Consider the following 22732-nt stretch of genomic DNA (forward strand, 5'->3'; position numbering starts at 1 on the left):
CTTTGTGATACCCCTTATTTAAATTAATGTTAGTGAAATAGTGTTAACTTCTAAATTGTCCCCAGCAGGGTTACCCAGTTCTATTATAGTGACAGGGGTTGTGTGAAGCCCTATTAATTTTGTGATCTGAGATGGTGTTCAAAATAATGCAATGCCCCACCCCCAGGACATGCATGGGAAAAATGGGAGGGAGGGGTGGGGGGTGTTTGTTGGGCAATTTTCTGGGGCAGGGTTTTTTTTTTTTTTTGTCACCTACAGGTTGAGCATGAATTTTTTTTGGTGGGCAACAGCTTATGCAAGAATTCTTTTTAAAGTCAAACACAGGACCTGGATAGTAGAAAAGTGCAAGAATTATTTTTGGAAATTGCCCAACGCTCTCCTAAAAAAAAATAATGGATCTTCAATATGTTCAAGGCACAATTTTCGGACCACCCCTCCCTAACAATAAGGGTGTTTGCCTCGTTGTCAGTCACAGCAACATCATGCAAATTTAGCGACCATCGAAATCGACACGAGAAGGAATGTGGTGCTAGTTTTTGGTGGATTTTTCTTCTGGCATGGGGTTGAATTGCCTGAGAGCATAAAGAAGATGGATTTAAACATTTAGAGAACGTTCAGGGACGTAGATTCCGTTGTTTGGTGTTATCTTAAAGGAACCACTGTCTCTAATAGAGATCAACGGCATTTCTGGACGCCATTTTGAAAATCTGTCTATCGGGTTTTACGTCGGGCGAATCTAAGAGAACATGACGAATCTTGAGGGAAATAATCGCAAATGGACACAAGATGAAATCATCAACAACACAAAAAACGTTGTTCGGGGGTTAGAAACCTTGAAAAATGAACATTCGGGGATCTTGAATAGTCTCAATTCGAACAACGAGAGCGATGGAGAGAACGAGTTAGAGCGGGAAAAGGGCTCTATCATTCAGGAATCGATCGACAAGATTGAACTGGGATTAGGAGAAGCCCAGGTGAGTATTCTTCTGAGAACTGTGTTTATAAGAGGGGTTTGTTTTTTCCCTGAACGATGGGTGTATCTAAGCTCATAAGGCTTAAAATCAAAAAAATTGATGAAAACATGTACACCTTTGCTACGCAACCATGCTGGTGGGTACTGCTGGAGCTCGTGTCCTATTTATTACTCCCTAGATAAGAATTTATACCACCTAAGTGTAAAGATCAACTTGTAAAAATACGAAGGGAAATTTAACATCCAACATCTTAACGAAAGGGAATTATTTATATAGATATTTTTCTCTTTGCCGCTGACAGTGCTAAAAATTCATCGATCGTGACAGATATTTTAGTGAATTTCTTATCGTGTGTTAAAATCTTTCCTGTATTGATGTAGTCACGAGAAATCCCTGTCCAAAGCAATGTGCTGCTGCTTTTGTAGTTTCTTGTTCAGTTATGTCGGATAAGAAATTATAGGTTCTTTCACCATTTACGTGTATGCTTAATTTGCAATTTGTTCATAAAAACATCTTTTTGTTGTCTTCACTTGAGGAAGAACAGCAAAATAATGACATAAAACTCGTGTCTTTTGTATTATATTTACAGTCCAAAGCTCTGTGTCGCAAGTTTTGAATTTAACACACGAGAAAAAAATATAAATCGGGTCAGAATTCGCCCTTGTTGCCTACCAAAATGAAATTAGCCCTCATTAGAAATTTCAAACAATGCCAAGCACTTTAAGTGTTTGGTTTAAATTATTTAAGAGTTTAGCTCAATAACTTGCACTATGGGTGTCCCAAAGTGTAAAGAGAAAAATAACTACAGACTTTCTTGTCAAGGATCGTTGCTTTGACTATACATTGGGCTCTCTTACATTGCTTGTTAGACACAAGCTAACTTTACTTATCTAAATTGTATTATTTTTCTCTGGAAGTTTACCATGATGTTATTGAAAGTCTTTACACTGACTGTCCTTAACTTTCTTGCTGAATGTGTTCATTTTTTAAATATTTCACAGTTAATGAAATTATGTTGAAATTGTTGTCTGGTGTAAAGCCACTTTTCCGGTTTCTCACAGACAGACAAAAAAAGAGAAAATTCGTAACTAATTGCACTGTCTAATAAATTACATGCAGTATTTCTAGATTTTATTTCTTTGTTTATTTTCCATGTAAAAGGTGATTTGTTGTTCTCATTGAAAGGCATAAACTACTCAAAACACTCTTTAACTGAGTAGTTTTAGAAAGAACATTGTTTTACAGTATACAAACCTTAAACTGACACTCAGGTTTTTGATTTCCACAAACATTCAAAAAATGCTACTTGAGATGCCCACACTATATTTATAATAAGCATTTTTTGATTAGTCAAGACTACAACTATTTCACAAATGTGACTGGCCTGTGAAAAAAAAAAGTTAATAATAATAATTGTGTATAGAAACAAATCAGTTTTAATTATTCACTTTCTTCAAGCATGTTCAGTTTTATGGATAGCTGAATTTTCAAGATTGCAACAAAAGGCATTGAAATATTTGACACATTAAATTACAAGCAATGTTTGTGAGTCATTGTTGAGTTCTCATGATAAAAGTCCTCAGTAGTGTATCTCTGGGAAGTCAAATCATTTTGCATAATAGAAAGTGAAAGCAATATATCCAGCTTTTATTTATACATTGTTAGTTGAGGAATTTTATCTTGATCCTAAAAATAGTACTATGACTGATTCAAAAGATTAAGCAATCAGTGTATGCGGAATTTCATATCATGCCATGGCCTTGTAGAGAAACCTGTCTTGCTCTGAATTTTCATCACTAGAACATATCTGAAGCAATTATTTAAGGTGAAATTCTTTGTAAGTGATGAATGACAATTTTGTCTTCTGTACATAATTAGTATAAATAAGTCAATCAAAAAAGACAGTCAAGTTATTCAAAGTTGTAGTTCTGTTCATTTTAACTTATGCTCTGACACTGTCTTCCAGTTTTGGGTAAATACTGCTAAATTTAGCTCTGTAAATACTGTAGCAAGTCTTCCATATGTGGTTTCAGCCATTAGGGATGATTATTACAACACAAACTACATATTTAGAACTCATTCCAGGTACATGTAGATTGTAACAACCATAACATATGTTTTATGTAGTCTACTAATGTATGATTCTTTTAATACTTATTTGAGGTTTTTAAAACATTCACTTGTCATTAAATTACAGCCCTTGTTGTATTTTATTAGTTGTTGTATAAATTGTGAGTATTTTTCCTGACACTATGTGTCTTTATTTCCTGCTAGGTCATGATGGCTTTGTGTAGCCATCTTAGCACAGTCGAGGCCGAGAAACAGAAATTAAAAGCTCAAGTGCGAAGACTTTGTCAGGAGAATGCATGGCTCAGAGAAGAGCTGTCAGTCACACAGCAGAAACTACAAGAAAGTGAACAAAAGGTTGCCCAGCTGGAGGAAGAGAAGAAACATCTGGAATTCATGAACTCTATCAAAAAATATGATGACGTGAGTGTTTTTTTTCTTTCGTTTCCATATAAATGAACTTCCTTGTCTGAATGACACCCACTCCAGAGGGTTTCCTAAAGTTGACAGTCTGAATTTCATTCATTTATTTAGTTTATTTTTTTCCATTTTTTCATGTTTTGTGCTCATCAAATGTGGAATTACTTACGTAGGATAAACATGTAAGTGTTACACTGTTCTTTTTATTTTGTTTGTTCTTGTGCAATATCACTGTATACCTAAACTTTGGGATTTTGTTTCTCATTCTCCAGTTTGTTTGCTTCATATTAAAAGATAGAACTTTACATAATTTATGAACTATGGTTTTAGGAGGCCTAGTTTCATGTTGCAGTAAATGGTTTCATTGCGTAGGCAGAAAATGAGAAAACTACACATAATGTCTGACTGAGCTACTTTTGATCTGCAGAAGAAGCAAACTGCCTACATATGCTTAGACTTCTGTCAGAGTAACAATTAGATTATGAGCTTGAGATTTCTATCATGTATAGAAATTGAAAGTTAAGGTTACTTCCTACCTTCAAGATTGAAAAAAATCATTTTTTCTTTTATTTGCCTAAATTGAAGTTTATCATTTTATCTAACATTTGCAGAAAAAAAAACTTAAAAATCTTAAAACTCGCCGACGTTATTTAACAAAATTTGTTTTCCAATAAAAGTTAATAAATAATGAAGGTGTCATAATCTCATAAGTAGGTGGCATCTCGGAGGAAATTTTGCGGGAAGGGGGTTCTTATTTCATGTGATTTGCATATTTTCTTTGTGCATTGCGCGTTCGAGTTTCATGGAGAAATCTAAAACAGAAAGAAGTCCTTGGGTAAAATCAACGAAAACACCAGGGCCAAAGAAGAGAAAAAGGAAAGGTTTTGGGGAAGAAAGGAAAAAAAGCCTCGCAGAAAGCGACAAAGGCTCTTGGTTCGGCCAAGCACCTTTGTCGACATTGACTGATGAACACGCGCGGTCTAATTCAGCTGATTCACTCGGTTCTTCCGTTGGAGCAAGTTGCTTCAAAATCAAAGCTTTCGATAATGCAACTTACCACGGATGCTCATCGTCAGAATCAGACGAAACTGATGACGGAGAATTCAAAACGAGCGACACGAAATACCAGAGTATTGTCAATCTGGACGAGCTCAATCGACAGCTTGCTGGAGTCACTTGCAGTTTTTGTGGAAGTGAAGGAATAAACTTTGAAGAAGTACTCCGCTCCATGCTCGCGTCCAGGTTTCTTACAAAGAATTAAGTCACCATCATACCTAAATTTTGTCAGACATAGATTTGGAAATGTGCTTTCCTTTGACTTACAATAATTTATAAATCAACAAAACACATCCTACTCCAAAGACCTCATTTCGGATATGAGAGCAGCCCGAATGTTCTCGCTCGATTCGATTGATTCTCCTTCGGTTGACGCGTTTCGTTTCTTGATGCGGGATTTCCCCTTGCCTTTGGCAACTTTACCCATTGCCAGGATTGCTTTTCTTTCGTCTTGCCGGTCAACAGACCGAAAACGTGACTGTAATGCCACTTTTCCTGGGAAATTCTAACCCATTGTAGTTGACGCCAGGAGGTCCTGTTACGCCATTGGCTTGTGGTTTCAAGAGGCGACATAATCTCCTTGGGTGGTGCGAGTTGTTTACAAACCTTTTTGAGCAAAAATCTCGCGTTTGATTTCTCGTAGAATGTGCCGACTTTGAGCGAATTAATAGGGTATGTAGATTTCACGGATTTTCGTAAAATTTGGCCAAAGCATTTCACGGATAATACCAAACAAAACGGTGTAAGGAAATTATCATATTTGAAATATTTTTCCCGTGGCGACCATTTACGCAACGCGTCTCGTATATTTTTAGCTTCTTCAACTTTGAACTAGGATATCTTGGCAACCAATCAGAATATCGAAAAAGCCTGACACCGTTTTGTTGATTGATGTCTGTTGAATAAGACTGTGCAGCCATTTTGCTCGTGCCGCGGCATTCAATACCCGATTAATTCAAGAGAACAACCCTCGGTCGTTTCACGGTTTACCGGCTGCTGACACTTCCCAAAAGAAAAAGTCACTTAAATTATATTTTTCTCAAGAACTACATTTATTAAGCTTTCTACTGATATATAGTCTGTTTAGGTTTTATTGAAACTGGCGCACATATGAATTTTTTCCTGAAGGGCACCCGCGAAGGTGGGAAGTAACCTTAATAATCTGTTTGTTTTAGTATAAATCTAGTAGTTGTTCAAAACTTCAATCCAAATCCCCATCAAAGACACATTGAAAACACAAAGAAGCAGCCCCAGCACATGCTGCCATGCTACTCACTATCTATGACAGAATAGATAATGAGTAGCATAGCTAGTCAGAGAATGGCATTCATGATAGAACGCTAGTAGATTTATACTAAAACAACTTTAGAGACAACACTAAGCTCTTATTAGTTGTTGATTCTTGCTTTTAAACATAATTATGCAGATTAATTGTTTTGGAATGAAATAAATGAAAGAAGTGTTCTACTTCAGAAAAGAATTAAATTTTCACAGGACCCTTGATTGGCAGCTTATGGTTACAATCATAGAAATTAGCCTTTTTTTCTTGACAGAGTCGAAAGATTTAACCTGTTGCTATTTTTAGTGAATTAGAGAGCATATTGATGTTTAACCTTTGTGACCTGTGAAAAGTCAATGTCTGATGTTGTAGTTAAAGCTGTTTGTATGGTACTTGTTCTTAGGATATCAGTTGGAAGATTTGTAGGACTAAAATAGTCTGCTAATGGCCCAAAAATCTCTGATAAGCATGCAGTTTCGTATACAAACTGCCTTTTCAAATATACAGTAAGAATAATTTACAAAAATATCTTTTTTTAATAAAAAGAACTCTTCTCTTGGACAGGATGAGGGGATTGAAAATGACATCAGTATTGATGACATGCTCTCGCATGATGATGAGGAAGAAACAGAAGTTGATGGTATGAAATTTTGTCCTAGAGATTTGGACTAAGTAATCCATAAGTAATAATCATGCACTTAGGGATAGTGTTTTAGGGAGACTGGAATTTACTGGCTGGGTAAGACAAGATTTTGGTGACCAGCCAGAGAAATACTTACAACGTACTTGCACTGAATCGTAGGACATCTACATGTATTTAGGTGGGCTGCCAAAAAAAGGTTAGGTCTGCGTCAGGCCAATGGCCCATACAGCCGAGCTTATCCTGGTTTTTGTAGCAATGAAGCAGCTTGGAGTATTTCTACTCCACCCTGGATGAATGCTAGTCCATTACAGGGTTACAACAAGCATTAAATTCAGTGGTAGTCAATGACCCGCCAGGGCTCTAACCCAGAGACCAGCACGCTAACAATAAGGCCACCATGCTTCCATGGGTGTGCTGTGCATTGTCTTAAGTTTTATGTCATGTCATTTTGCAAATACAGTAATGCAACCTTTTGTTATATTTTTTTGTCCTAGATGAAACACTAAGTCAGGCATCATCAGCGACTTCAGCTAGTGCATCAGGTGTTTATGAAATCCCTGCACGTCTAAGAACACTGCACAATTTAGTTATACAGTATGCATCACAGGTAGGAATTTTTTAACATATTTTTTGTGTTGTTTATAAGCAGTTTTATAGGACTTTCTCATAGGGCAGAAACAAGTAGACAGAAATGACTTTCTAGTGTTTTAATTTGTTAATGCCAACGGTCCCCTGAATCTTGTGAGTACTTTCCAAGCTGCAAACTGAATGTGTAAAGGAAAGGATTGTCTAATTGCATTGCCAACAGATAGAAAAGGTCACAAATAGCAGTGATTAAATTATCTGCCTGTTCCTGAAGAGGTATTCCTTGGCATATTCTCAAACCTTTTGTTTGAATCAGAGTGTGTGACCATTCAAATGAAAGCTACTGAGCAGTACTTTCATGCGGTACTGTTTATTATGAAAGGCACTCTTGTCAAGTGAAAGGTGTACAAAATACTGACTCATATACTGTTGTTAGGGTCGATACGAAGTGGCAGTTCCCCTCTGTAAGCAAGCACTAGAAGATTTGGAGAAGACATCAGGCCATGATCATCCCGATGTTGCTACAATGCTCAATATCCTTGCTCTTGTGTACAGGTAATGTGGTGCTATCAGTAGCTTCATCATTTACTTGTTTACCTTGCTCCACAGAAGGCTCATTTGCAGTAAGTTATGGTCCATTTGATAAGCTTGTCGTACATAACAACTGACATTGTTTACAGTAGTGTACAGCATTGTGAATTGATGTGGAAAAAAATTTTTTAATGTTAAACGGTCTTGAGATACCTATACCTCTAAGTTCTCCAAACTCAGATTCAAAAGAAATGCATGGAATAGGTGAGGAGAATTAGCATTTCGATGATGGGAATGAAGGGGTTAAAAGTTGAACAAAAGGCATTTTCTGGACAGTTTTGGTGTTTGTGGCTAAATAGTGTTCCAAGTGATTATTGCAGTGTCAAATTCTTTATGCAGCACCGTTCTGGACTTTGTGTTTGTTTGTTGGTTTGTTTGTCATCCTGCAGTTGTTTGCAGAGTATACATGTAACAATTTTGGCTAGGGTATTGTAGCATAGAGAGGGTTATTAACTTAGTTACAAGCGGCCAGGAAATCCCTTCACAGCATTGCACTAGAGGGATCCTTTCAGGTGTACAAAAATTTGTTAACAATAATAACTGTACATGTATGTTATGCAATAAGAACAATATTTTGAAAAAAATTGCTTGGAATTGTTACGTGCATAGTCAATTGCTGCAGCAGTTGATGGGTGATAACTGATACAGTGCAAGAGATGTTGTATCTTAGGCTTCATTTCCTTTGTCAGATACAATATAGTACACCCTGCCGTAGATCTCCCTAAGTGTGTCCTTTGGGACATAGTTAATTTCCTCATGCATCCAGTGAGGCATGTCATTGAAGACGACCGCAGCTTGGACAGGATTAGTGTAAAGAGCCTTGGACTTTTGTCTGGTGCCAGCTCTGAGGCATCAATGGCTGACAGTGGCATGACAGACAACGAGCTGTTGCTTGTGTCTGGCATCATGTTTGAGCAACACGACAAGTTGACGGTACACATGGACACTGTTGAAGAGACTGTTGGACAGTATTTGCGAGGTCACATTGGGAATTCGCTGGCCTCAAGAGTATCTGTCTAGATGGGGCAGACATGTAAACTGCACTGCAAAACTTTGATGTTTGAAGATAATGATGGAAATATACCACAATCTACAACTATATGTCTACATACATTCCATCAGTGATTGCAATGACCCGACAAAAAGATTTGTGATATATGCTCTCAAATGACATCTTTAGATTCACATGCAAGATGACAAATTGATTATTGGCTATGAAAACGTACTGCGGTGTTTCATGCCATTGTATAATCCAGTTGTTACACTAATAATATTGTTTACGTGATGAGTGAATTTTCCTAGTGTTGTGTCAGATATTAGCTAGATTGCCAAAATAATGTGATTGGGACCTCTGTTCCAGAAATAAGGCATTATTAACTTGAAGGAAGGTGTTAACAATTTGGAAATTGGATATAAATGGATATAAAAGTAGATGAAATTATTGGTTCGTGCTTGCAGCACGGGAAATGCATAAAATGTTGTTAATTTTTTAGATATATTTTCTCAGTAGCTTTATTAGCAGTGGTATAGTTGTAACATAAGATGATTATTTTTTGTAATCAGGGATATCCCACACACAGTCATAGATTGTTACAGTTGTAAAATAGAGTTGTCCAGTAATGATAGAAGAAAAGTAAGATGCTATAAAAATTTTGTAAGGGTAGGAAAGTTACAAAATATATCAATCATTATGGTAATTCCAGGGAAATAAGCTTACACTTCAAACTCTTGTGTGGTTTCTTTGAGGAGTGAAAATAATATCAATTGTATTTAGCGTTATTGCTGCTATGATTTTGGAGTTAAATATTTCTTTCATTCACCATTGTTTACTGTTTTCCATTGTGGGCAACAATTCAGTGTTGTTTTCGTGAGATAACCCTTGTGCTACATCTGTCCACATGCGTGCCACAATCCATGATCTCATAAACCATGAACTTTCCAGGGGCTATCAACATCTTATTTCTCCTTGCAGTGTAAACATTTTGTCAAGCAAACAGGTGATGAGAATTAAGAAAATTCTCAACTGTGGGGAATTGTCTTCAGTTGATACATTACCAAACTCTTGGAACTCTACATAGCAGTAAAGGAACTGTGGGTAGTTAGTGAGGAGAACTGATCCTTTGAGCTAAGGTGGATAGTCAGTCCCCACTAATAATGAATTTCTAATTTCTCTCTCTGTCCTAAGTAACAGTCAAGTAAGGCAGGTTAAAGAAATTATAAGGATCTGATCACATCACAAAAAAATTCCCCCAAGCCAAATTATACAGAATGTGCACATGTGTAGTTCCTAAAAATATCCATGCCTCCATGTAAGGGATTTTTTCCAAGACCCCTCCCCCCCCACCCCTCCTGAAATTCCAATTAAGCCTCATACATTTCTTTAAATGTTTTGGTCTATAGACAGAGCCCCCCACCCCCAGGGAATTTCAATCCCTTCTTAGGGGGGAGTATGGACATTTTCTGGAACTACACATTGTATGAGAAACTGGTCATGAGATTTTGGATGCTGAGGCTGGGCCATTACAGGGAATGAAAATCAACACAAACAACTGTATTTGCATCATAAAATCCACTTTATTTACTGACACTGAAGTTTACATGAATTCATCTGCCTTTGACATCATTAGTCTTCATCTGACATTTTGGTATCATGTACCTTCAAATTAGATTAGTTTCATTGAATGAGTGTTTTCTCTGACATGTTGTCTTTGTTTGAATGAATATCAGCGTTGTTAAGTCACACAGTTGAATTCCATGTAATGCTAATCATTTTCACTGAATTCACTTGTCCTCACCATTTGAAATTTTCTACCGTTACTTTTGTACGTCAAACATTCTGATTGAATGTTTTATTGCATCATTTCAACAATTCCAAGTTCATAGTCACTTGTTGTCATCGTTTAAATTGTATCATTGTTGACTTATGTCAGACATTTGGTTGTGTGTACTGGTCGTAAAATCATTTTCATTACATCTAGATGTCTTCATTTGTTGGAATGAATGTCTTTCATTGATGTTACCTTGCGATAGGCATTTCACTTCCAGCAGACAATTTTTTCACATGTACTGCTCATCAAATAATTTTCATTCAATCCACTTGTTTTTGCCATTCTAATTTTTTTTTTCATCATTGTTGACTCATGTCGGCATTTTGGTTGCATCGCACAGGTCTTTTCTTTCCCATCTGCATCTCTGGGAGAAGTGCTACAAGAAAGATTAATACAGCTTCAAATAAGCATTTAGATTTGATATTTGCCTTAAATATTACTTGCAACAAAAGTAAATTTTAGGGTAATGGAAAGAAGTATACAAAGCTATAGGTATTGTTTAAGAAGATTTCTATTTTTAAGGTATATATCAACACTAAGTTATCACCAGTTACTTTAACAAATAAGAAAAAAAAACATAGATTTGAGTTTAAGCTAACAGCTAAAAACATGGTCCACATTGGCAAAGCACAGATGTTCATTGTTAATGGAATTTAGTGTAATAGCATGTGTTTTGGTGTGTTTTGGAATGTTCAAGTAATGCGTCATTGCTGTTTCTGTAGTCGTGTGGCAGAAGAATTAGACTTTTTTAATTTTTTGGAAGTCTCTTTAAAACAAGGTCTAATGCTATGCTGACCAAATTTCGTCAATATAGGATATTAGAATAATATTTTTATTATAATGTAACAAGGTGAAGCCCCTTTTGCCAATTTACATGTAGAAGATATTTGCCTTCCTTTCCCATAATCACATTTGGTAGAAGTGTTGTCAGTATTTGCTCTTGAGAGCCCCTACCTTCAATTCCTAGGGAGCAGCATTTTTTCAGTTTGAACAAAACATGTTTGTTGGGTATTGCCTGTCACTACCCTCTAGGGTCATCCCTGTTTAGGAAATCCTGTAAGGAAATATTAGTTAGATTGTGCACAATGTAAGTAATGAAGATGTGTTGTAAAACAAATAAAAAGCTGATTGTGTAGATGCTACTTGAACCTGTGCAATATTCCCACTGTGAAAATTATCTCACATGTAGCTGGCTTGACTTTTTAATCTACACAAGAGGCTGTATACCTGTGTCTATGTAAACAAACGTCAAGCCGTAATTGAGAGATTTCACAGTGTAGCATGACTAAACGTTGTGTAAACTATTTTATTCCATGCCAAAAATTCTTCAGCAGTAAAAAGCAGTGACGAACGTAAACATTATGATGGGTTGACAATTTCTGTAGCTTCTACTGCATGGGAAATAACAGGCTAGTGCCCTCTACAGAGATTTGTTGAAAACAAGTTGATATCCTGTGTGTGATTAAATCACTCCTTTCTTGTAGTGCAAGGCTGTGTAATCTTTTTCCAAAAAAAAACAAAACAAAAATGGTTACATCTGAATAGTAATTATTGCCAGAGTTTAATAATTATCTGATTGGAAGACAGAGCAACATGTTAAGTAAGGTATTGGTTGATCAGGCATGCAGATAAGATTCAAATAGCTAACCACAGACATTTCCTCTCTGAATTGACTCCATGAGTGATATTGGAGGAATTCAAAAATAAGCAAAATTGCATCTCCCTTTTAGCTGTGTATTTTCTAAAACAAACCTTAAAGTATCTTTCAGCCGGCTTGAGATAGCAATAGCAAAATCATATTCACATGATTTTTTCCACATGTTTCTTAAAAAAATTTATTGAAAGAAGACTGATTTGATAAAGCAATATGTTGTTGTAACAATTTACTGCATTGTAGGTTTGAACTTTATCTCTATTAACAAATTCAAAGAGAACTTAATGAAATCTTTTGGAAAGAAATGTCAGCCAAATAAAGTGGTATTAAAAATTTTCCATGGCACCTCAGATTGCAAAATTCTGGAACTTTAAGTTTGGTAATGAATGTTTGAGCAATAATTATTAATAAATTATTTATAATAATTACTCTAAGAATAACATGACTATTTTGACTTCAGTCCAATATAAACACAGAAGATGAATGATTATTAATGTTTTTCTGACTATTGAAATTAAATTTCCATTAAACAACTGTTCATAATATTATTCTAGGGATTAGTATGATGTTTGATAGAAATTTAACTAACAGTCTGTAGTTCTATTTTTTTTAAATGTCGTGCCCACTAATATAGGATAGATTAACTATAATATTTTTAAAGTTCCCTCTGGTACAAGTTATTGTTTGATTACACAAGGCCGAACAGTATTGTAAAAATGCTAACAAAATTTGAACATGGGTAGCTTCATATCTGTTAACAAAGTTTAACTTTTGTCAACTAATTTATCCACTCCACAGAAACTCTCTTGACTCCTTGCAGGAATTTTTGATTTCTTGCAGGAATTTTTTATTTTGATTGCCTTGCAGGAATTTTTGATTTCTACTTCTTGTAATATTTTTAATTCTGATGTTTTGTTAGTACAACAATGATTTTCTTTATTCTCACCATCTGTATGCTTGGCTTAAGGTGAAAGCAGACAAAGAAGTTTTTTATTAACATGAACCGGAACGATGCCGTTGACATTTTCTCTCTAACACCACGTCAACAGCAAAACAGGAATTTAATTAACCTAAGATAAATTAAGAGACAGCTGCGATGAAGGAAAATAGGGAAACCTGAATTTAATACAGAAGGTTATAAATAACTTGTGATTTCCTTGAGACAACTGTGAAGGTGATAAACGTTTGTAAACAACATTTTAGGCATGAATCACTTGTAGATCATGTTCAACTAAGCAGCTTAATTTTACATAGTATAAAATGCTAGAATGGGAGCAAAATTCTCGTAACAACTTTAAAGTGTCACTTCAGTTGTAAATTTGCCCGGACCGCGTCCCTTTGTTCCGGACACTTTAGACCTCTGAATACAGTTGGCCTTTGCTCGATTCGAGGTGATCCTATTCTGCAGTAGTATACTGTAGTCTAAACAAGACTGTGTTGAAAATAAAAGTTTGATTTCTAGAAAAATATAAGGAAATGAAGCCTCTGAAAGATTGAGGAAAATTTTAAGTTTGAAGAAAATGACGTTTTTTGCTTAACACATTACAATTTGGAGTTTGTTTATTAAAATAACAACAACAACGAGGAATGTTAAATAGATCTCGTTGCGAGTAGGATAAAACCAGAATGCAAACTTCACAATTTTTAAAAGCTTTTTGAAACTCAGCTTGGACGAAAATGCTCTTCACAGCTAGAAACATTAGAAAAGAGCTCCTTCAATCAAAGACATTCTTCAATTGAGAATGCTGCCTCGCCAGGTCACATTGAGTAAAATTCGCGCTTCACAACTTCTCTCTGAATGTTATTGAAACCGAGAATTATCAAAATAAATGAGAATATGAATTAGTATATATATTTAATAGATATGTTTCGAAAAGTATCGAAAACTCGCATTTTGGTTCAGTGAATGACAGAAACCTATTCCCTGGGGAATTAAGACAAACATGGTGACTGTCCTCGAATTATACTCGTGTCAAAGTTTGAGTCATTAAGAAAAATCGAGACTTGGGCGTGTTATTTGGGATGTCTGCGGGCAAAATATGTCAAAAACTCTGTTATTTCTTTGTTTTTGACGCCGCTAAATACAACTTTCTGTAGCAATGTTCTTTGTTAAAGAATAGTTTGTAAAGTGGATGCCAATCTTTGATATGCCTTTGCAACACTCCGTCTAAACTAAAACTAATTCATCTGCAGACAATGTGATTTCTCTCCTAAACTGAACTGTTCACCTAATTATTCTAAAGGTTTAGAATAATTAGGTGAAAATTTCAGTTATTTCAATCAGTTAGAATTTATAATTAGTCTTAATTATGTAAGGCGCTGAGCTCCCTCGTGAAATTGAAACTTAATTTAGAGGATATCGAAACCAACTGAAAACCAAACCATCACAAGTTTTGTTGACAAATGACACACGCGTGCCACATAAACAGGATACGCGAAACTCTCGGAAGGCAAATTGCGAAATATTTGTCTTGTAAATAGGAAGTTAGGAATTTTTGGCATACCAATACTTCACAAAAAGGAGCATGCAAACTTTAGCCTGCAGGAAGTCAGGGTTGTCTCTTGTTAAGTCTGGTGTGTGACGTGAAATTATAAACTACAGTTGCAAGTTATACAACACAGTTAAACTTCCCGACATTTTCGAAATGTTTGCTTCGTTTCTATGAATGGCCTTTATGTTACTCTCGAATTCTGAAGATTTATTCATTATTTCAAGACCTACTGAACATGGTGACCGATCACAAATTATTTTTCTGTCGAAGCTGAATTCTAAGAGTTGACTGAAGGCAACAAGCTTGTAGTATACACCCTGAAAGATTGATTTATACTTACCTTTCTCCCCTTCTGTTATCCTGTTTCTTATCGTTATTCGCGCCATAGGACTTGTTTGTCGTCAAACTTGGGTCAAGAGGTTAGAAATTCATACCTAAATAAACACAAAACTCTATCTAACCGACTATTGAGCAAAAACGCGAAGCTGAAACGCAAACTATTCAATTTTGACGAACAATTGTTCGTGTTTCTCTTTGGTCGCTCGCAAGTCTTGGCAGAAACTAGTCTTGTACAAGAAAACCGTTATTCAATTGTGTTTGAAAAAGAACGTTTGAATATATAATTGAGGGTCTTTGTGTGGGGTTATTGTTTTGTCAACTTCACGCCAAACACTTAATATTTATACTTGCTTCATTCGTTGAAGCGTGAGCTATTATTCAAAGGCTGTAAATAAGTTAGTAAACAGACTGTTCTGGGGGTAGATAAGTTGCTTAAATCGGGGTTTATCGCCTAGAATTTTCGTCATGCATTTAAGGCCAGACAAGAAGTCTGCCTTTTTTAAATGGGATTGTTCGATGGACTGTGTTCTGCTCTGTTTCTCTAATGCTAATTCGCCATTTGAAAAAGAAATAAATAACGTGTTGTTGTGATAATTTTTGCGATGTATAGCGAGCATAAGCTGCAACGAAACGTCGCATCATTTACGCCGGAAAATAGCTGTGTAATCTGTTTTCCAAATTATTTACTACAGGGGGGGGGGGGGGGGTAGTATTTGAAACTATACAACTGTTTAATTGGTTTTTTAAAAGCTGTTTTTGTTTGCATCGGTATTATGGATTAAGCTTTTTCAAAATTGCATTCTCAAAATTAAAATATTTATTAGCTTGTTATTTCCATTTGGTGCAATGAATGCGCTTTTAAAAATTAACTTATGGTGAAAATCATTTTGTATCGAATTTCCTTTGGAGTAGACGCGTGGAAAGTCATATGAGAAAGTTTTCCTTCAAATATTTTACGGATCTAAATGTGATTTAAGGATTAAAAAGCTAATATCTCGATCTGTGCTATGGCGTGTTATTTCCCAGGGAAACAGAAATTTTAAATCGTTTCTGTTTCGTCGGAATCGAGAAACAGATGTTCGCTGAAAGCCGGTGTCGACACAGCGTTGCTGTGTCAAAATAGGATTTCTTATGTAAACGCCAAGTTGAAAAGTGCGCTAACATTTGTGCTCTACCTTACCTGTTTCCACAGAGATCAGAATAAGTATAAAGAGGCTGCTAACTTGCTACATGACGCGCTGACGATCCGTGAAAAAACATTGGGCGAAGACCATCCAGCCGTGAGTTGTTTGATCAATAATCACTTGGTGTTTTGTAGACTGTCCCTCAATTTCACTCTCCTTCTCTTTCATGGTTTCACTCTTGACAAAACGTACTTGAAACATTGTACTTTTCACCTTACCTGTGTTAAAGATAGTCGAAAAAAGAACTGAATTCTAGAAGCGTGGCCGTTGTTAATAAGCGATTTTCGTTCGCTCTGGTGATCATAGCTTTGTTCTGTTTTGTTATCTAAATGTTCGTTAAACTGAAACCTGCCCACGGTTTGCAACATTTTCTCGGTTTTCTGTGAACAGAAAACCAACTAGCCAAGCATCCCTATTCATTGTGGAACATTGAGAAACTCTGCTAGATTTTGTTCGAGCGCGCGATCTTTTTGTTACGTGACGAGTTTGAACGTTGATCGCCGTCCATGGGAGCTCTACCTGAAACTGATATACCATGCTGATATTACTGTCCATAAAAGGAGCGACTGTGTGGCGTCATTTTCTGTTGCGAGGTCAAAGGGTCTTTCATTGAACGGTGTCATTTGGCGCTCGATAAACACTCTATTCTCGGAGTTTTCCAAGATCTTGTGCGAACGTATATTCGATATCTTTTAGCCTTCTTCGTCTCTGTTGGTAATTTTAATTTGTCAGTATTTTAAGATGTCACAGACACTAAATTAGGTAACGGTTGTTTTTAAAAGAAGGTTGTTAGTTATGCCTGTTGATCGTAACAAATGAGCAAATAAATTGTAGACGAATTGAAGCGACCAAATATTTATTTTGTCTGGTGCATGATTTGGGCCGCTGTTTTTATGCTGGGAAAGCCAATAAATATCAGCTTGAATAGTTTTGGTTTGAGACACGATAAAATACCGCTAAACTCATGGCAAAATAAAGTTTCAACCCATTGGAAGTCTAGAAAAACACCGGAATTTTTTTCAAAAAGGTCTAAGAATTGCCAAAACTGTTGCGATTTGAACGACGGGCAACATTCACCTGTTACTTTCGCAGACAACTGAATATTAAAACATATAGTTCTGTTTTTTTTTTTTTAACTTCACTTATTTCCCGCAACTCATTGTATGCCCTTTCTTTGAGACCGTTCCAAGAGTCGGGTAAGTTTTTTTCAATAGATCTTTCAACGTTGTAACAAGATGAAATTTAGCTCAACTTTGTATCGCGAGCGATGTGGTTTTTTTGCTACTTCGCGAAGATAAATATTGCTGTTCAAAGCCGGATTTGATTTTAAAAGCTTCTAAAAGCTTATCCGTCTTAGAAATCAAAAAGCTTAATGCGCGTGGTAAAATATCAGTTGCGTTACAGCCTCAGAGATCGTTTCTTGACAACTTAGAACTTGCCAAAATCTAATCCAACCTTTCAACGAATAGCAACGGTATTTTAAGCCAGTTTACATGTAACTCTAAGTTTTTTCTGCCAAGATTTTTCTTGTTCAAGTCAGTTTTCTCTTTCTTTTTTTTGTTTTTGTCCTTTTCCGTTCTTGGGTTGTAGCAAAGAACTGAACCTTTGTTGTCGTATTTGTTTTAGGTTGCCGCAACTCTCAACAATTTAGCAGTTCTTTACGGCAAGAGAGGAAAGTACAAAGAGGCAGAACCTTTGTGTAAGAGAGCCTTGGAGATACGAGAAAAAGTAAGAACTGTTTACAGTGGTTTGTCCAATGACCACGTTAAAAACAAAAAAAAAATATCAGCTGTCTTCACCTTTGGCTTATCACAACAAATTAAGTAAACGCAATTAGCCAATCAGAGCACAGATTAAACACAGCGTGCAACCCGTGCCAAACGCTGGAAAAAGCACGTGAATTCTTGGCCTTTATTGGTTGAAAAAAGGAATGTTCGTGCTGACTGGACAGAGCACTTGGCACGAGCACTTTTGCAGACGAATTTACTCTGAATCAAATTGTATTTGAAAGAGCTTGGAAACTTTCCTATTATTGCTGCAGAATATTTCTAAGCGCACTTCTTCTGATACTTCTTTCCTTGCAGGTATTGGGTAAAGACCATCCCGATGTGGCAAAACAGCTGAACAATCTGGCCTTGTTATGTCAAAACCAAGGAAAATATGACGAGGTATACATGCTGAACTACTATTAACTACTGTTGAACCCAGACGTCTGTTGAAATAGCTTCTTCTTTTTTTCAAGCCGTTCCACGCACCGTCGGTTTCAGCCGCGGATTCAAAAAAAGTGATCACGTGATGACAAACGTCTCTTGGCTACAGTTTATGGCATAGCTGTTGCAAATTGCTCAAAATTATCAAGGTCGAGGCAAATCTTGCCCATGCGATGGATTTTGCATCGTTTGTTCGTTCTCTATAGCATATCTTGAATTCTTGCTAGAATGTGCGAAACTTGCAAACAAACTGTGAAGCACCTTCCCCGAGGAAAGATTCACTCATCACACGATCATGAAATTCGTCGTCACGTGATCAGTTTTTTTTGAAATCGCGGCTGAAACCAACAGTGCGTGCAAGGCCTGAAAAAAAAAAAAAAAAGCCATTTCAACAGACGTTTGCGATCAATAGTACATCCATAGCAAATTTCACCAACATCAGAAGAGTTTGCTCTGTACTATTGTAGTCGCCATACCTGGGTTATTTCAAGCACCAATTTTCAGTTTGCCTGGCACTAGTGCTACGGGGCTTTTTTGAACCCCTAGATTCTTCTTCCGCCCGTCAGAAATTCCGTGCTTTAAAGAGTGTCTTTTAGTGTCTTTGGTGGCGAGCTGTTACTTGCGCGCGAAATTTTCGAGCCAAGTAACCATCCCGCAGAAAGTCTAATAGTTTTAAAAAATCCCTTGATCGAGTAGCAAAGGTTTTACACGTTTAACTTGGAAAAAGTACCACGTTTTCACTGTGTGATTAGTAAACTACTCTTGGTTGCGCTGTGTAGTGACAGCCGTAGGGTGTAAAGTTCTTTTTGTTTCCTTACCATTGCCGTATTGTTGTTTCTGTTTACAGGTCGAGCAATATTATCAACGGGCTTTGGAAATTTACACAACCAAGCTTGGTCCTGATGATCCGAACGTGGCAAAAACGAAGAATAACTTGGTGGGCATAATGGCTCATTTTCAGAACTTAACGCAAAACCGCTTCGAGTTTTCAATTCTTCTCCTGTTTGGTGGACTCCATATTGATATTTGTTGTCTCTTTCTTTCTTAGGCTTCCGCTTATCTGAAGCAAGGAAAATACAAAGCGGCGGAAACACTGTATAAGCAGGTATGCATTTGTTAAACACAAGTTGATTGCTTACCCTTAGCACGATTCCCTGATATCTGTTAGGGCCTCTTCATATGAGCCCGGTAACCGGGACGAATTTTGTCTGTTCATATGGGAAATTTTAGCCTGGTTGACTGGGATAAAATTCAAGGAACAAAATAAAAATGGTGCAACATAAACTTGTATCGTTCGTGATTATCGTAGCGTTGTTGACTCTTGTTCCTTTACTTATAAAGCTAATTGGCATACTTCTGAAGTGGAAACACATACAAGGCAAAAATTATGCCATTTTGGCCACTATGATGGGTAAGCGAAGCGATTTTGTCAAAAAAGTTTCGTCCCGGTCACCCGGCCTGGATTGCTCGTTTAGAAAAGGTTCCATCTTAATTACCGAGATCTCGGTTTTTGCCACCGAGATCTCGGTAACCGGGTCAGCCCGGCTTCTCGTTTGCCGAACGCAGGTGAGAATCGAGGTGAGATCTCGGAAGTCAAGCCAGCGCGGTTGACCGGGCTCATATGAAGAGGCCCTTAATGAGATTTTGCGAAATTCAAAGATCCAAAATATGCTACCCCTAAATGAAGGGGTGGTCATATAATGTGCGCTATTCTGTTGGTCGCTTTTCTTTCATCCCGCTTCGTAAAAAATTACCGGCCATTTCCCTCTACATTCTTATTTATTTTCTCTCCTTTCGCATTTTCTCCAGGTACTGACCCGAGCGCACGAGCGGGAATTTGGGCCTGGCACAGAGTCTTCTCTCGAGGATGACGGAAAGCGCGGAAAAGACAACGCGCCGTACGGCGAGTATGGCGGCTGGCACAAAGCGGCTAAGGTAGACAGCCCCACTGTCACCACTACCCTCAGGAATCTGGGAGCATTGTACCGCAGGCAGGGCAAGTTTGAAGCAGCGGAGACACTCGAAGAGTGTGCGCTGAGGTCGCGGCAGAACGTATGTAACGTGAGTTTTGGGGACTAACTGAGTAGAAACTACATTACTTGCAAAAAATTTCGGACGTTGAATTTCGGACCTTTAATTTTGGGACCTTTTTTTCTCATTTCGGACATATTTCAGACAACAGTTTCGGACACTTTGCTCAAACACAGCTAAAGTAAATTTACACCTACAAAACACGGATTAGAGTAAAACGACATCTGTGAAAACGATGGTTTTACTGCAGCCTCAAGGTTTTACGAATACACCGACGAGAAAATAACACAAATTCTATCAGGCCGTTACATATGTCAAGTCGTGTCTCAACAAGAGTTCGCTCCATAAAGCGCGGCATAAAAGAAACTAAGAGCTTTGAAGCTACTTCAAAGTTTTATACTGTACGGTAAATATTTCTGGGACACATAGAAATTTCGGACGGTTTTATTTTCGGACACTTTTTTGTCCGAAATTAAAATCGTCCGAAATTTTTTGCAAGTAATGTATCTGTTATTATTAATGATGTCATGATTGCAATCCGTTTGAAGCTTTTTCAGTTTTTGCCAGTTGTATTTTGTTTTAGTTTCCAAGTATTCATCTTGTATTTTTTTCCAGTTTCAAATCATTATTAGACGTTTTGTTTGATTTTAATTCTAGTTCACATGCAGTAGATCCTCTTGATGAAAACTGGACAGTCAGATGTAGCGTTGCTCTTCCAGTTTAATTGTTGCACGGACAGTTTTTTTGCCATTTTTTTTCACCGATGACCAATTCTGCAATTGTCCAGCTTTCTATTTTTGATTTCTTCTATCCTTTTATGTTTTATTATCGTTTCTTTAATTTAAAGGTACCTAACAACATCACCTCTTTAATCTTGTTAACCTTTGCGTCTCTTGTAAGGCCCTTGATGTTGTTCGCCAGACCAAAGTGGCGCAGCTTCTAGCTGAAGACGTCCCTGGAGGTTCGTTTTCCACTAGCAGTGTGGCATCTTCCTCTCCGTCCTTGAACGGAAGCAGCAGCAAAACGTCCATAGACACCGAAAAAGACGATCCAAACGACGACAAGAAGAACGGAAAACGCGAGAAAACGTTTTCCCGCCTCAAAAGAACGCTGAGCAGCCGCGGTCAAAAGCTGATGGAAAAGATGGGCGGCAGCGGTACACGGCTCCAGCGGTCGTCGTCACGTGACAACCTAGCCCATCATGCCAAGCTGTCGCCGTCAGAGAGGATCTCTCGCAGCACACCTATGCTTGCTCAACCGCAACCCGATCACGACAGGGGGAGGTCGGGGAGTGTTACCACCAGGGGAGCCCCGTTGGGATCTTGACGAGCCGATGCCCTATGGAATCCGTTACGACACCAAGAGCTAGAAAGTTATCTGATAGATTAGACTATTTTCGTCAATAGCAAGTTTTGATTCATATGATCATTTCTTTTTTTGTTTGTTTTTCTGTTTCAGTTTAGTATGAACTTGCAGCTATGGTTAACTGCAAGTATCGTAGTGAAATTATGCATGAGAAACTGCTGAAAGAACTGTTTCAAGATACACTAACTCTTTTTCTGCGTTTTAAAACTTGCCTTAAACCTGAGATACAGCGCACTAAGCTAGACTGGGGAAGATTGAGGGACTTTTCGAACGAGGAACTAGAAAACGTTAGGCTGAATTTTACAAGATTAACCATCTGTGCGTAGCGTAGCTGTTTTACCCCCGCCTGTAAAAGTTACAGCTTGTAATAGATCCTACAACAGAAACCTGACATGGAATCCCTGATATCCTTAGAAATAAAGGTGAAAAAAAGAACAATTTTGGGGAGATCCAGAACATTTTGGTGGAAGTTTTACTGGTTGGTAGGAAGACAATCTAAAATTCACTGGTTCTAGCTCTTGAAAACTTTATTTCCAAGAATGGTCACTAAGTAATATTTCCTTACAACCTTAATTTATTCCCAACAGACAGGTGACGGGAATAGGTGTTGTCTTGATACACTGCCAAATTGTCATAACTAACAATAAAATCATGTATAGCAACTAGTGTGGAGAATCGATGTTTCAGTCTTGGTTCTAAACAGGTTGTTTGCCTCTCGATTTTCTTTTCTTTTCTTTTTTGTTTTACTGTATTTATTCTCAGTCGGTGGTGTTTGCTTGTGGCTATGGCCAGCAACCTAGTTGAAATTTACTGCTTATGATCTTCACACGGTCAAAATCAAGATAAACAATATTTAATTATGGCAATCGTGTTAGGAATGCTGTACATAAGTAAGTGGCGTTTGAGAGAGAGAGGTTATGAAATAAATTATCGACAGACTGGGACTCGTCAGTAATCTGTATGTAACCTCCAACTCTTCTCCTCCTTTATTTGTGAACGCTATTCTTTCCTTTG

General features: G+C 37.3%; 1 protein-coding gene across 2 annotated transcripts; it reads left to right on the top strand.

Annotated features, from left to right (window-relative positions):
* Positions 1-494: 494 nt before the first annotated feature.
* On the top strand, positions 495-22662 carry LOC145484077 (kinesin light chain-like). Of its 2 annotated transcripts, none has more exons than XM_081462690.1 (12): positions 495-974; positions 3249-3464; positions 6361-6436; positions 6934-7046; positions 7461-7579; positions 16121-16208; positions 17739-17840; positions 18197-18280; positions 19170-19259; positions 19371-19427; positions 20132-20374; positions 21254-22662. In XM_081462690.1, the coding sequence occupies exons 1-12, from the start codon at positions 747-749 to the stop codon at positions 21677-21679; spliced, it is 1842 nt and encodes a 613-aa protein (XP_081318816.1). In that variant the 5' UTR covers positions 495-746; the 3' UTR covers positions 21680-22662. The 2 variants fall into 2 exon arrangements, with proteins under 2 accessions (XP_081318816.1, XP_081318815.1); XM_081462689.1 differs by having other exon boundaries at positions 496-974; positions 20132-20383.
* Positions 22663-22732: the final 70 nt, after the last annotated feature.

The sequence above is a fragment of the Orbicella franksi genome, chromosome 4, assembly GCF_964199315.1.
Source record: "Orbicella franksi chromosome 4, jaOrbFran1.1, whole genome shotgun sequence".
Lineage (NCBI taxonomy): Eukaryota > Metazoa > Cnidaria > Anthozoa > Scleractinia > Merulinidae > Orbicella > Orbicella franksi.

Coding starts and splice junctions, on each gene's coding strand:
- LOC145484077 (XM_081462689.1), top strand. CDS start 747: ATGACGAATCTTGAGGGAAATAATCGCAAATGGACACAAGATGAAATC. Junction 975..3,248: donor TGGGATTAGGAGAAGCCCAG/GTGAGTATTCTT, acceptor ATTTCCTGCTAG/GTCATGATGGCTTTGTGTAG. Junction 6,437..6,933: donor GGAAGAAACAGAAGTTGATG/GTATGAAATTTT, acceptor TTTTTGTCCTAG/ATGAAACACTAAGTCAGGCA.